The 15,646-nt window shown below is 42.8% G+C and overlaps 1 protein-coding gene across 1 annotated transcript; it reads right to left on the bottom strand.

The window, feature by feature from the left end:
- Nucleotides 1–2,116: 2,116 nt before the first annotated feature.
- Nucleotides 2,117–7,940, bottom strand: NCBP2 (nuclear cap binding protein subunit 2, 20kDa). The gene is made up of 4 exons (XM_006884288.1): nucleotides 7,853–7,940; nucleotides 5,825–6,006; nucleotides 2,742–2,880; nucleotides 2,117–2,197 (listed from the first exon to the last, which is right to left on the bottom strand). The coding sequence occupies exons 1-4, from the start codon at nucleotides 7,928–7,930 to the stop codon at nucleotides 2,117–2,119; spliced, it is 480 nt and encodes a 159-aa protein (XP_006884350.1). The 5' UTR covers nucleotides 7,931–7,940.
- Between the last annotated feature and the right edge of the window lie 7,706 nt (nucleotides 7,941–15,646).

The raw sequence follows: 15,646 nt of genomic DNA, 5'->3' as shown, positions 1-15,646 counted from the left end.
ATTTAAAAGTTGTTATCATGTAAAATTACAGTACTCAACCCTTCTAGCAAACTATTTTTTTGAAAATAAACTAAATGCCTTTATAAACGTGTGTTCTCTTGTGTTAAATAGCATGCTGTTTGGGGAGTCTGAGTTTCTTCAGTGGCATTCCTGTCATGGGCCAGTGTAAACCTGAACACAGCCTCCCTGTAGAGCACCCCTGCCCCATAGACAGTTCTGTGAGGACCCGATTGTATCCTCCATGTGTGAACACTGAGGAGTCACTAGTCTCAGGAACACGGTTTCATTTTTAAGGAGCCATACTGTGTGGCTGAGGTGGAAAGCAACTTTAATTAGCAAGTCTCAAGTTTTGAGTTTCTGCTAAACTCTTAAAATAGTAGTCAACTTTGAACAAAAGATACTTTAGCTAATAAAGTACAATTCAACCTCCTCCCTCCCCTCATCTGAAATAGATTCTTCATGGAAAACTGTAATTTCTTCCAGCAACAAAATAAAGAACATTCAGTTATTTGTTACGTTTTTACCATTTTCACAAGAATTGCCACTCTCTCCATAGGAGTCCATAGCTAGTGCCAACTATCATATTAAGATGGGCAGGAAAGTTCTGTACATTATTCATAGATTCCTCCCCAAACTCAATCACAGATATTTCAGACCAAGTGAGCTCCAACAGGCCTTTTTATAAGTAAAAGACAGGCACATGGCAAATTGGTCCAACTTTATTGCAAAGTGATCTGTCACAGAAAAAGGCTTTTCAAATAGAAACCACTTTTTGTGGGTGTGGGTTTTTTTCTTTTTTTGTGGTTTTAAGGTGGGAGGAGACAAAGGGAAAACATCAGTTCTTACAAAAGAATATAAACTTTACTGGCTCAAAGTACAGTGTAAAAAGAACTTGGAAAACTGAATAGCATTATCATTACTAAATTAACAGTCTCTTCTTAAGCTCTTACAAAAGTCACAGCGCTCTTAAAATTCAGATAACCAGTTTGAATTTATTGAGGAAAAACCTTGTTACTTACTAGAACATGAAAAAAGGATGTTCACATTATGGTACTTCAGCTCCAACATTTTAATACCACTGGAGGTTAGAAGATACTTTTGTTACAGAAAAGAAAAATTTCACTTTTATCTGGAATTCATGTGCCTTGGTGGGGTGAGGCGGAGAGACATCAATGGAAACTGGCTCATACAGGCATTTCCTGGAAAGCTTGCCTGCCTGTTGGTGTTAAGCAACATCTTAATCTTCAAACTCTTTTCAAACCTCCATTCCCAAGATTACTCTGAAAATAAATCTGACAGGGCTGACAGCAACCTGCATAACTTCTAGGCAGTGTTTTCACTCATGTCCTCTGGTGTTCTAGCCCATTTCCTACTGACAATTCCTCTCTTCAGAGGACTTGATGTTCTCCGTAACACAAAGCCTTGCTTTCTGTAATTACTGATAAAACATTTACATCTCTTTTTTAAAAAAAGTGTTTATTAAATCTCAAGTCCTGCACCAAATTTTCTGAAGGACACAAAGTGGAGAAGCAGATAGTGTTTTCTGAGACCAGCCAAGGCTTGGGTCTGTACCAACTATTTAGGAAGGTCCTCTGATCTCTGTTTACTTTGAGAGATTACATTGTAACAGATAACAATTCCAGTTGCCCAACATGTGTTCTTAATTTAGAACAATGTTACACAACATAGCAAAACTCCATTTATTAAATTTTGTCTTCCAAACTTTTTAAAAACTCCAAGTGCCAATGTAAATTATAAACCTGCTTACATTCAAACCTGGTAGAATAAATTTTAAAAATGTTTAGGCTTCCAAAAAAAAAAAATCATTTTGGCTGACAGACTACGTAATTAATACTATAGATCAAATTTGTCTTCAAGGAACACAATGTGTGGGCTCGTAACAGAAAACCATCCTTGAAACCTGACACGTGGCCAAGACTCTAAGGCTAAAATGATAGCCATTCTTTTGAATTCTGTCCTTTAATAATTTTCAAAGAGCAAATCCTTGGAGAAGTGTCTAGTTCAATGGAGACACTGATCAAAGCTTGGCGTAAGTGGGCTGGTGTGCAGACCTCAGGTATTTCTACACATTCAATAGGCCAAAGGAGTTGAATTTTCACTGGTGGGCTGGCTTCTGTGCCAGTTTCCCATAGCCTCCTCTCCCAGCATCATAATCCTGCCGATACTCATCTCGGACCTTAAATGAAGACACACATTAACAGGTTAGGGAAGACTAGTAACAAAGGCTTCTCATGTCAGATGTCAGACAAATAGCTAAACCTTCCAGATGTCAATGTGAACAATCAAATGGGACTTCAACTTCTTTTAGTAACTGACAATGATGCTTAATGGCCTTACAAAATTATCCCAAGAATGCAAGTGACATTTAAAAAAAAACAAAAACAAACCAATACCAGACAGCAGGCCTGAACATTCAGCAATGTTCAAAAATACACCAATGTTCACTACTCTTTTTACTAAAACCAGGGTATTTTTTAGAGTATTTGCATTAAACCCTTTAAAACTCAATTTTTATGCATTGTCCAAAACACTTTTGCAGGTTAAATGAAAAACACAACCCAAACAAAACCAAATCTATCCCTTGGTAGAAATTCAATCATTGCTTTGGAGAGTGTACAGAGTACATAGCAGGTCAGTGAAAAGGAGGAACACCTTCAAGATAGACACGATGACTGCAACAGTGGGTTTAAGAATGGCAGATACTGGACTGTCCTGCTTACCTGGCCCCCAGAGCGTCCCCGGCCATACTGTCTGCCCTCCTTAAAGCCTGCATCCCAGTCTGTGCGAATGATGCGGTCATCCAGGCGAGTTCCATTTATGTACCGCATGGCATTCTCTGCATCAACTCTCGAATAGTATCTTAGGTGCAAGTATTAAGGAAAGTGATGGAGCAATTTCCCCAAATGTTTTTGAAGATACAAGAAGTAATATGTAAATAAAGCTGAGGATTAAGAAAAAAGTATTCTCTTCGCCATGTGAAGGAGCCATCTCCACCTCTCATAGTTTGTTGGTTTTCTCTCCCCATGTCTTGTCTACCCTATGTGTTCCTTTACTTGTAACTCCCCAGGCAGCCTGGGAAAAGTGATTGGCTCAGGGTTTGACTGAGGGAAGATAAATAAATACTGTTAATAAGATAAAAAAAAAAAGTATAAAAACCAAACCAGATAGGAGTCCAAAGAAAACAAAAATTGGGCTTTCACAAGTCTGCTTCAAGACCAGGGGCACTTATAATACTGTATTTATAAATGGCTACCCTGAACCAAGTTTTTCCCTGGAGGCTAGGATTTTGAAGATCTGTCTCACGTACTTTGGGCACGTGGCCAGGAGGAACAGTTCCTTGGAGAAGGACATCATACTTGGAAGGGTGGAGGGCCAGCGCAGGAGAGAAGACCTTGGATGAGGTAGATTGATACATTAACTGGGTTAGGTGTCTTGGAGTCAGCGAAACTGGCTCAGGACAGGGCAGGCTTCAGAGCTGCTTTACATAGGGTTGCCATGAATCACAGGTGACTCAACTGCACATCACCACCACCACCTTGAACGTGACTTCCTGGACAGTCGTACTATCAGTTATATGATCCCACTGCCTCTACAGACCAAAAGTGCACCCAGTGCTATCCAAATCAGGATGATTGTGAGCTAGGACCCTGAGGTTTGGACAGGACCATGAAACATTTCATTATATTTTATATAACTTGTATACAACTCAATGGCAACTATTAATATTCAAGAACAATTATTAACAAAAGGTCTCAGTACAAATAAAATGGCCAGTACTTTTCATTAGAAGATTCAAAGTAGGGGAGCTCTGGTGGCCTAGTGGCAAGAAGCTGCACTGCAATCCCAGAGATACGCGGTTCGAATCCACCAAACGCTCTGCCGGAGAAGGGGGGGCCATCTCCTCCTGTACCAGTCAGATCCAATTTGACGGTACACATACACAGAAAATAATAATAAAAAAAAAAAAGAAGATGATTCAAAGTATCAGCTAGGTTAGTGCCCAAACCTACTGTACCAAGTCAACTAAATCTCTCTCTGGGGTTGCATTTTTAAAATCCCTACAAGATTACCAACCAGGTAACATGATCTAGATTTTTCTTCCCTCTCCCTTGTCTCTCTGGCATCTGCCATTGTGACTTGATCTTTGACTTACAAAGCAAGTGTGAAAGAACATTTTGATTTTTAAAACTATTTTATACCAAATCACAAAACTTTCACCCTTATGGTTTACTAGGTAGATTTTCCTAGCACATCCCCCACTGTCCAGTGTTCTCCCAGCCCCGGTGAACCTTCATGCTTTGGAAAGCAGAGGCAAAAACAAAATCTGGACAGTGTCTGCTCCCTGCATCTGGAAGGAGAACAGGAGCAGCTTGCTAAGCCCAGAGATAAGATAGCACAATCAACAGTGCATGCAGATTCCAGACACTCAACACATTTATCTCAAGACTGCCAAGAAAACAGGAGAAAGGAACATAATCCCTAAAGCTGGAAAACACCAGTCACAGACAGAGGGTTATTGCTAACAGAAAAGCTAATGGATGAGACAGTGTCACAGTCTGAAATATTCTGGAAGGGGCTTAGGCAAGTAGGACAGTAATGCCAGGAGACTCTATGATGTAAAGTTGGGTAACTAATAAAGCTCCAAATAGGATTTAATGAAAGGTCTTTCTATATCCAAGACAGAAGGCATTTAAGCAAGACAAATGATAGGGTTCCTAAAGAACAATCCAATGGAATGAGGGCACTGTCTCTGCAAGGAAAAAGAAAATCCCATTTCCCTCTGGTACACAGGAGATTCACAACCCACATGCACACCAGCAGCTTGCGAGCAAAATGCTACCCAAGTCCACAGTTAACTCTAACGTATAAATGGAAAACCAAGAATCAGACAATTGAGGATAAAATACAATCTAAAAAAAAATACAGCAGTGACAGCTGGAGAAACAGAATTAAGTGGAAGGGGGCGGGGAGTGACATTAAATAAAAAGGCAGGTCTGAGAAATTTCTCTAGAGATAAAAATTATACAAAAACAAAAGCAATAGTACAAAGAACCAAGGGGCCTCCAGGAAGGCCAATATTAATTTCTAGGACAAGAATAAATGGAACTCTACAATTCTATATAATGAAATATAGAAACAAATCCATTGCCATTAAGTTGATTCTCTAGCAGAGAAGCTGGGTGGATCAGAACCACTGACCTTTCTATGTGGTGCACTATACCACCAGAGCTCTTAATAAAATACTACATAGTCATTTGAAAAGGAAAAGACCCCACAGGCTTTGACATGGAACAAGCTCTAAGAGAAGTGGAGAAGAACTGTGCATGCAGAATGCTTCTTCATACTCATAAAGTTATTTCTGGAAGGATACCCAAGAAGCAGGTAATTGGTTACTCTGTGGGGATGGGAATTGAGATTTACAGTGGGATGAGATTTTATTTTTAACTCTTCTGGGGTGTTTTTTAAAAAGCACAAGACAGTTTTGTAGATGAGGGAAGGAATCTGATAAATATGGAAATGCTAATAAATTAATTAGGGAGCTCTGGTGGCTGAATGGTTAGGCACTACACTGCCAACTCAGAGGTATGGGGATTGAATCCACTAGCTGCCCCATGGAAGAAAGATGGGCAATCTCCTCCTGTCCCAGTTATTGCCTCTAAAACTTGCTGGAGTCAGCTGCGAGTCACTTCCGACTCCATGTTACTCAATGGTGATGATAACAGATTAATCTCACTAAAGAGGCAGCCATACATTCTGGCTTTGTTCTAGTTCAGCAGCTACATTAAATACACAAGAAGGATACTCCACAAAGCAGAAGCCACATGCAGTTTTCTTCATTTTATCCAGGCCCATAATGATTTTCTTTATGTCACCACTTTTGCTGAAGAGTTCGTAGATTTGTTCTTCTGTGGTATAAAAGGAAAGATTTCCTACATACAGAGTACAGCTTTTCTTCAGTAATTTTTCTTGCTCTTCATTGTCACCCTAGAATTTCAAATAGAGAAGAGTTAAGCAACACAACCTAAAAATGTGGTCTATCTTAAGGCTAAATATGGTAAAAACACATTAATTCTGATTTGGGAATTGACTTGTCTCATCATCCTAATTCATCACAAATCTACTTTTTAAAGAGAAAAAAGAGAGGAGGGAACTGCATACTATAAATAATTTATAAGAGAGGGTTAAATTACACTGCAGGCGGCCAACCTTCTGCCCTATTTCAAGCAACACTTTCTTCTTCTCTTGGTCTAAGCTTACTTAAATTATGGACCTGGAATCAATAGATCGGGAGGGATTCTTTTATTCGTTGTAGTGAAAACAATGAATGCTTTCCAAAGATAAGGTTTCCCTTTCCCAGAGACCATTCAAAACTAAATGCTTAGATGATTTTCATGCTCATGTATTTTTCCAAGTTTAGAAGAAAACAGTACTCAATTAAAAAGATACCTCACATTTTGGTGGGCTTCCCAATCTGGAAAATAGGGATCTCATTGGGTTCTGTAAAAATACCTGATAAACCACAGGGTGGCTCATGATGGGCTAGATACCGTCCATTAGAGAAAGAGTGTGGATGTAGATTCCTTTTACGGAACCCAAGTACGGAACACCAGAAACAGCACTGTACTAGTATCTAATGAATATTATAAAATTTAGATTGCAGACATCAATAGCAAAAGATAATCTTTGTATGTTAATCCTGCAGAATGATTTCAATTCAAGATGGAGCTTTCTACAACAGTGAAAAGCTGCAAAAGAGCAGAAATTAAATTCATGGACAAAAAAAAAAAAAAATTCATGGACAGCAGCACCTAATAAGCATATAAAGCTGCTAAGGGAACTTAAGGCCTTGCTCAATTCAGCCTCAAACCAAAGTTTCTTTGTTCATGCTCAAGTAACATTTTTTAAAATTTTATTGATATTTTACAGAAAATTTGGATTTCAATTCATTAACTGTTGCACATTTCCTCCCTACCCCCCACGCCAGTTTGCTTTTTTCTTTAAAAAGATTCTTTCATTGTTGCACAATTCCCCCCCCCTTTACCCCCCGCCCCTGTCCATCCAGTTTGCTATGCACCTCCTTTCTGGACTGTTGTCATGCAAATAATACCCAGTCATACAGTTTTTTCCCTCATCTATTTAAATGCAGTGTTCATTCTCTATCTCCTCAACAAATTTTAGGAAGGCGGGCTAGTTCCTAAGGAGTTGTGGGGATAATCCGAAAGCGTTGCCTCCTTGTCAGTTCTAATCTACCCAAGGGCAAAAAGGAAGATGAGCAATCTCCTCTCATGACCTTTACAGCCTCGGAAAACAGGCTGGACGGTGTGCTCTGAATCAGTTTCGACCCCAGAGCAGTAAAATATGAGTCACCAGCATAGACAAAAGGGAAAGGAAGCGTTAAAAGGGTCAAAGGCAATTAGAGAAAAGGCAAGCCTGTCCTTTATCTGGATGAAGACGGCGGCTCCGCACACACTGTAAGACAATTTACATTCTCCAGGAGTCAAATGGACAGCCCTGAGTCTGAGGCAGAGGTCCTTAAAAGTGGGAACCACAGGCGACCACTACTGCTATGCCCAAATACTAAAACCAGAGTCCGGGTATAGGCGGCAAGGGAATGGGAGCTTCATACTTCGATTCTATGTAGAAAGTGGCTTTAGCAAAACACAAAGACCCTTCTAGTGTCCATTCTCTGCTTTCCCCCCGGCCAGCACGACGGTATCACTTCGCGCCCCGCGACAACATTACGGTAAAAGACGGCACAATGAGATACAAGCCGATCGTCTCCCAGCCTTCGGGCCACGATCGTCCCCGCGGCCGGCCCGGCCTTCCTCACCCGGAAGTGCTGGTCCCGGTACTGGCTCAGCTCCACGTAGGAGTCGCTGCGCAGCGCCTTGAGGAGGCCTCCGGACATAATGCTGGGAGGTGGAAGAGAGCGCAGCCACCGCAGGACAGCTGTGAAGCAGAAAGCAGCAGTGGTGGCGGAACCGGAAACGCACCGGGGATGCCGATAAAAGCAGGAATCCTCTGGTCCAATCCGAAAGCTGTAGTGTCGTCATCAGGAGACGCCGGCACATACGCAGTCCTCTGTCGGGCGCGGCCGATCGGAAGACCGGAGTGGCGCGCTGCGAGTTCCGGGATCCTCCCAGAGAATGGTGTTTCGGCGCCTTCTTGCCGCCTTGCTGCACAGCCCGCAGCTCGTGGAGCGACTCTCGGAGTCACGGCCCATCCGGCGCGCGGCGCAGCTCACGGCTTTCGCGCTGCTGCAGGCCCAGCTGCGCGGGCAGGACGCAGCGCGACGCTTACAGGGGCTCGCGGCTGGCTCCCTGGCCCGCCGCGCGATCCGCTTCAGAGACACCTTCTATCAGGAGCTGCGCCGCGGCCTCCGGGACCGTCCGGGATCACCACCAGGTAGCCGGAGAGGCCCCGGCGCACACCCCTAAGGCCAGAGTGGGCTGAGGTCATCTGCTTCCTCTTTCTGGGCTCTACACCGGGCACGTCATTGAGGGGTCATTCCGGACATTGCTCGTGGCGATTCCTGACGCCCATTTGCAGAGGTTCAGCGGACCGAGACTAAAGCAACAATGTCTTTGAAGCACTGATCGAAGATCTGACTCCAACGCGCAGCAGAGAGATCGATCCGTGGACCCAACGAACCAGAGCCGAAAAGAGAGAATGCCTTCTGTGAGTGGCCAACAACTCTTGATACTAAGGCCTGTGCCCGGATGGAGCACCACTTCCAGGGAAGATCGTCAGTGGAAAGACAGTCCTGCAACCGCCAAAATCCTTTGTGATTAAATGTGTGAGCTAATTAATTAGTCTGATTGTGATACTTCTCAGGCAAGATGGATTAGGACCTCTGGGGGATATAGGTACATGATAATCTTTCTCAACATTTCCCGTCTTTCTCCCTCAGAGCAGCTTGTTAATTCGGACCTCATATATGCCCTTGGTTTGATAGTGCAACCTCTCATCCACTTGTTAAGTGGCATGGACTGACACATAGCTGACCCTCCAGTGGGTTTTCAGAGGTAGTTAATCCCACGAGAGGAAATTGCACAACTGCATAATAATAATAGTTTAACACATTAGGTGCTTACTCTGTTCTGGCTGTTGGGAGTTGCACACTGTATGTTAGCACTTTTACTATTCATTACAAACACTTTAATATGTGGACGCAACTCCTTACCCAACACCTTACAGATGAGATGTGAGTGCCCACATTTGACCCCAGAACCTGAGTCCTCAGTTACAGCATTTACCCGGACCGTGGTTCTTGCTCCCATCCCCACATCCCCACCTCTTTAGGGCAGTAGCCCACCATGGAACAAATCATCTATGCTTTCTAGTTTCTGTTTTAGAGGATCTGGGATACAAATTAAGGCAGACTTTGTTCCAGCTGAGTGAACTCATGATTAGGAAATCTATAAGTATTATGCATAGAAATGCCCTGTCATACCAGATGCCTGTCTGGAATTTGATTGTCTCTAACTGGACTGACTATAGGGAACTCTGGCAGCCCAGTGGTAAGAAGCTGCACTGCCAACCCAAAGATACATGGTTTGAATCTACCATCATCTGCTTTATGGAAGAAAGATGGACAGCGTCCTCCCATGCAATTTATTGCCTCCAAAAACCTGCTGCAGGGTCAGCTATGAGTAAATTCCAATTAGACAGTACAAAAGAACTACAATTAATTACATAATTAGTTGTAATTATGTAAGCACTCTGAAGGTTTGGAGCCACAGGAAAAGCTGTTGAGTGATCCAGCAGTTAATATCATGGCTTTTCTGATAGTCAGCAGAGTGAGCTGGATAGATCTTGGACATCAGCCTGGGGTTCTTCCGTGCAGGGATCAAGCAGTGAGTGTTAAGGGCACGGTGACAAGCTGGGAGGGAGCTCTAGTGCCTTCCTGTAAGGAGTTGTGTTGCCAACCCAAAGTCATTTGGTTTGAATCCACCAGCTGATGTATGGTAGATAGATGAGCAGTCTCTTAACTGCACTTTACTACTTCTGCAGACGTCCTGGAGGACTAGCTATGGATCTTGTCTAACTCAGGGTACGTAACAATGTGACAAGCTAGAGGAAGCTTTTGTGGTCTAGTAGGGAAAGGGTTGTGCTGCCAACCCCTAGGTACATGATTTAAATCCATCATTCTGAAGCTTTGTCTGATGTACTTTGGGCATGTTACGAGGAGGGACTGCTCTTTGGAGAGGGACGGTGCAGGAGAGGAAGACCTTTGATGAGATGGATCGACTCTGTCAGTGGGGTGGTAGGAATGAATGTGTTTGAGACAGCGAGGTTGCCACAGAATAGAACGGCATTTAGGACTCTTGTACATAGCGTCGCTGTGAGTCACAAGTGACTCGATGGCACATAACAGCAACAGACATTCCAAGGGAGAAAGTCGGGCATTCTCCTATGTGATTAACTGCTTCTCGAAACCCACTGAAGGACCAGCTATGAGGCTTTTGCGACTTGAGGGCATATAACATGACAAGCTAGAGAGATTACAACCCCTTTAAATGAGTAAATAAGTGCCCGCTGATTTTGCTGTATGGATCTGTGGACTAGCGGTGCTGGGTCTTTTAACTTTTCAGAAGCTGGAAATTCTATTTTCCAGGAGAAACCTGGTTTATAAAGCGACAGCTAATATATTTAGGTATATCAGAATGTCTGTGGGCTACCTTTTTCCCACCTCATTACCCAGTCTTTCTTTGAAACATAGGGTTCCAGTCATGATATTACATAATATTTGGGCATAAAAAGCTCCTAGTTACATATTATTGCATATTGTTGGTCAAGTGGGAACTGAACCATAGCTGACCCTCCAGTGGATTTTCGGAGGCAGTTAAACCTACAGGAGATTGCCCCTCTTTCTGTGGAGCAGCTGGTGGATTCAAACCACATCCCTTTGGGATCACTGCCCAGTGCAGGAAGTGTTATTTACTCTTTTTTGAGTGTTGCTATGCAAGTGTATTTACTTTTCCTTGTTGAGGCCTTTCTGATGTCATATGGCCCTTTAGCCATTTCTTGTCCGGGCCACATGTCCTCATCTCAGAGTTGAGTTTTTCCCCAAATATTTCATACTTTACCATAATTTTCAGTGCAGCACCAGTAGCAGTGATTTAAAAAAAATATTCCATAACTTGGGAGATGAAGAGCATTATTCTGGATGAACTAACTCAGCCTTGTAAGAAAAATACCACATAACACTGTTGTTGATACTGTTATGTGCCATCAAATTGGCTGCAACTTATAGCGACCCTGTGTACAACAGTTATGAACTGTGCTCTATCCCTTGCCAAACGTATTGTCTCTGACATACCTACCCTCGTTACCCCAGTCACTAAATCAGTCCTTCTCATCAAGAGTCTTACTTTCTTGTGCTGTCCCTCCACCCTCCTAAGCATGACGTCCTTCTCCAAGGACTGGTCCTGCCTTGCAACATGTCCAAAGTATGTCCGACGGAACTTCAGGATCCTTGCCTGCAAAGATAAGCCTGGTTTTACCCTCTCCAGGACAACCCTGTTTGTTTTCCTAGCAGTCCATAGTCTATTCAGTACTCTTCTCCAGCTCCACAGCTCAAAGGCATCAGTTCTCCTATCATCCCTAGTCATTGTTCAGCTTTCTGATGCATAGCACATAACTGCAAAGACCATGGCCTTTATCAAGCACACCTAGTCTCCAGACTGATATTGTTGCTCTTCAGTACTTTGGAGAGGTCCCTGACAGCAGACTTTCCCAGTGTAATTCATCTTTTGATTTCCTGGCTGCTGGTGCCAATGGTGTTGATTGTGGAGCCAAGCAAACTAAAGCTGTTAACAATCTCAATCTCTTCACCATCTATCATGATGCTTCTAATTGACCCAGGGGTGAGAATCTTTGTTTTCTTGATGTTGAGCTTCAATCCATATTGAAGACTGCAGTCCTTGACCTTCTGTAGCAAGTGCTTCAGGTTCTCAGTTTCAGCAAGCAGGGTTGTGTCATCTGCATGACACAGGTTGTTGACTTCCTCTTAAGACTAATAATATAAAAAAAGAAGAACTAATTTTAATTTATGTGATAGACTTCCTGAGTCTCTGAAGTAGGACTTATGATTGTGTGCAAAAGCCCCAAGAGAGACCTTAGACTTATTCTTCTGTTAGATGGTATACCAATTGATACATTTCAACAAACAAATGGTGCCCTAGATGTGCTCACCAAGTTGTGCCATGAAATCTGGAGGACAACCATCTGGCCAACTGACTGGAAGAGATCTGTATTCCCATTCCAAAGAAGGGTGACCCAACAGAGTGTGGAAATTATTGAACAATATCATTAATATCACATGCAAGCAACAGTTCAGCAGAGAACTGCCAGAAGTGCAGGCTGGGTTTAGAAGGGGCCGTGCTATGAGGGATATTGTAGCTAATGTTAGATGGATGTTGGCTGAAAGCAGGGAATACCAAAGGAATGTCTATCTGTTTTCTTGACTATGCAAAGGTGTTTGACTGTGTGGACTGCAACAAACTATGGCTAACTCTGAGAAGAATGGGAATCCCAGTACACTTGATTGTGCTAATGAGAAACCTATGCTTGGGCAAGGAGGCAGTCGTCAGAACAAAGAAAGGAAACACTGCATGGTTCAAAATTGGGAAGGGTGTATGCCAGGGATGTGTCCTTTCTCCATACCTTTTCAATCTACATGCAGAACAGATTATCCGGGAGTTTGAGCTCAATGAGAAGAAATGTGGCATTAGGATTGGAGGAAGATTAATCAATAATATGAATTATGCAGATGACACCTGAAGTGCTTGCTGCAGAGGTTCAAGGACTGCACCCTTCAATAAGGATTGAGGCTCAATGTCAAGAAAACAAAGATTCTCACCAATGGGCCGATTGGCAGCATCGTGATGGATGGTGAAGAGATTGAGATTGTAAACAGCTTTAGTTTGCTTGGCTCCACAATCAACACTATTGGCACCAGCAGCCAGGAAATTAAAAGACATATTGCTTTGGGAAAGTCTGATGTTAGGGACCTCTCCAAAGTACTAAAGAGCAATGATGTCAGTCTAGAGACTAAGGTGTGCCTGATACAGGCCATGGTCTTTGCATTTATGTGCTATGCATCAGAGAGCTGGACAGTGACTAGGGGTGATAGAAGGAGAACTGATGCCTTTGAGCTGTGGTGCTGGAGAAAGTACTGAATATACTATGGACTGCTAAGAGAATGAACAGGTTCATCCTGGAGAGGGTTAAGCCAGGCTGCTCTTTGGAGGCAAAGATTCTGAAGCTTTATCTGACGAACTTTGAGCATGATGCAAGGAGAGACCAGTCATTGGAGAGGGACATCATGCTTGGGAGGGTGGAGGGACAGCACAGGAGAGGAAGACCCTCGATGAGATGGATTGATTCTGTGACTGGGGTAATGGGAGTAGGTGTATCAGAGACAGTAAGATTGCTCAAGATAGAGCAGGGTTTAGGGCTACTGTATATAGGGTCGCTATGAGTCGCAGGCAACTCAGTGGCACATAAAAACAACAGATGATAGTCCATGGCTAGGGATAACAGCTGCCTTTTTATTTTTGTCTCTTCATATTATTCTTGTCTCCCTGTTTCTTCTATAAGGAAGACTCTGTACTCCTTCCAGCCATTGGAATATTTGCAGGCCTGCCTTGTGGCCTTGGCATGTATCTTTCCTGTTTCTCAAGTGACTTCTACTCACATAAGCTCATTGAAACATTACCTATCATTTAAGATTCCTCTGTGATGATTTTCTCCATCAGCTGGAAGGTGTTTTCCTCTCTTCTAAGTTGCCAACTTTGATATATATCTATTTATATGATGATGTGTCAGACATGATGAGGATGGCACAGGATAGGGCAGGGTTCAGATCTCTTGTTCTTAGGGTTGCTATAACCTAACAACAACAAAAACTAATAATGAGAATAAATTTGTTTGTTAAAGCCAACCACTGGTATCTCTGTTATCATGCACCAGGTAACAAAGACAGCTGATCTTTGACAAACAAGTACAATCAGTGGAAAAGAGACAGTTTCTTTAGCAAATGCTGCTGGCGCAACTGGATATCCAAATCCAGGAAAAGCAAACAGGCTCTATCTTGCACACACAAAAACGCTAACTCTGAATGAACTCAAGGCCTAAATACTAACATGTGCAAAGCTAAGGGTCCTAGTTTATGCCATAAGTACACCACCAAAGTACAAACAACAGAAGATAAACTAGATAGCTGTTTTGTTATGTGTGTTCAGTCGGTCACTGTGACTCAGTAACCCTAGGAACAACATATTTGAAACGTGCCTGATCCTCTGCCCATTGCTTTAGTCCCTATGTCAATCCATCATGTCTACGGACCTCCTCTTATACTGACCCTCCATCTTGTCCTTCTCCAAGGACTTGATTCTCCGGACATGCCCAAAATTCATGAGATGAACCTTGCTTCTAAGGAGCACTCTGGTTTCAATTTCTCCAAGACAGACCTATTCTCTTGGATATTATTCTCATGTGATATTCAGTACTCTTCTCCAACATAACATAAAATTCGAAGGCATTTTTCTGTCATCTTTAGTCATTGTCCGACTTTCTGATGCATGTTGTTACGTGCCATTGAGTCGAGTACGACTCACAGCAACTCTATGAGCAAAAGATCTGAACCCTGTTCTATCCTGTGCTATCCTCACACTCCCTGTCACACAAGATCCCACTGCAGCAGATATATGTCAGTCCACCTGCTTGAAGGTCTTCCTCTCCTCCCACCCTCAAGTCTCCCCAGCATCATGTCCTTCTCCAAGGAATAGCTGCTTCTAGCAACATGCCCATAGTATGTGAGACGAAGCTTCATCTTTCTTGCTCCCAAAGAGCTCTCCGGATTCACCCTTTTCAGGACGTATGTTTGTTCTCTTGGCTGTCCATAGGATGTTCAGTGTTCTGCAACACCTCAGTTCAAATTATTTTCTTGTCATCCTTATTCATTGACCAGATAACAGATGCAAAGCAAGTGTTCAGAAAGACTATGGCCTGAATTAGACACACGTTTGTCCTCAAACCGACATCATTACTCCTCAATAATTTGGAAAGCTTCCTAACTACAGATTTTCCCAGTGCAGTGCATCTCCTTATTTCCTGACTGCCAGTACTAAGGGTGTTAATTGTGGATCCAAGCAAGATAAAGCTGTTGACAGTTTGAATCTTAATCCCTCATGACTCTGCCTATCAGTCCAGTGGTAAGAATCTTTGTTTTCTTGATATTGAGATGCAATCCATACGGAAAGCTGCATTCCTTGACCTTCTGCAACAAGTGCTTCAAGTCCTCCTCACTTTCAGCAAGCAAGGTTGTATCATCTACATAATACAGGTTATTGATGAATCTCCCTCCAATCCTGATGCCACACTCCTTTTCATAGATTCCAGCTTCTTGGATAAGTTGCTCAGCATATAGATTGTATAGGTATGGGGAGAATATAACCTTAATGCACTCCCTTCTCAGTTTTTAACCACACCGTGTTCCCCTGCTCTGTTCATTCAACAGCCTCCTGATACAGGTGTAGGTTCTGCATGAGCACTATTAAGTGCCCTGGAATTCCCATTCTTCTCAATGTCAGCCACAACTTGTTATGATCCACATAGT

This window comes from Elephantulus edwardii, unplaced genomic scaffold (assembly GCF_000299155.1).
Source record: "Elephantulus edwardii isolate Elephantulus edwardi_28Jun2011 unplaced genomic scaffold, EleEdw1.0 scaffold00032, whole genome shotgun sequence".
NCBI lineage: Eukaryota > Metazoa > Chordata > Mammalia > Macroscelidea > Macroscelididae > Elephantulus > Elephantulus edwardii.
Note: the sequence above shows the minus strand (reverse complement) of the source record. Positions and strands in the feature narration are given on the sequence as shown.

Excerpts from the sequence above, each read along its gene's own strand:
- NCBP2 (XM_006884288.1), bottom strand. The coding sequence starts at position 7,930 with ATGTCCGGAGGCCTCCTCAAGGCGCTGCGCAGCGACTCCTACGTGGAG. Across the intron at positions 6,007-7,852 it reads ACCGGGACCAGCACTTCCGG|GGTGACAATGAAGAGCAAGA; the intron begins GTGAGGAAGGCC and ends TTGAAATTCTAG. Across the intron at positions 2,881-5,824 it reads TGTGGCTTCTGCTTTGTGGA|ATACTATTCGAGAGTTGATG; the intron begins GTATCCTTCTTG and ends CTTGCACCTAAG.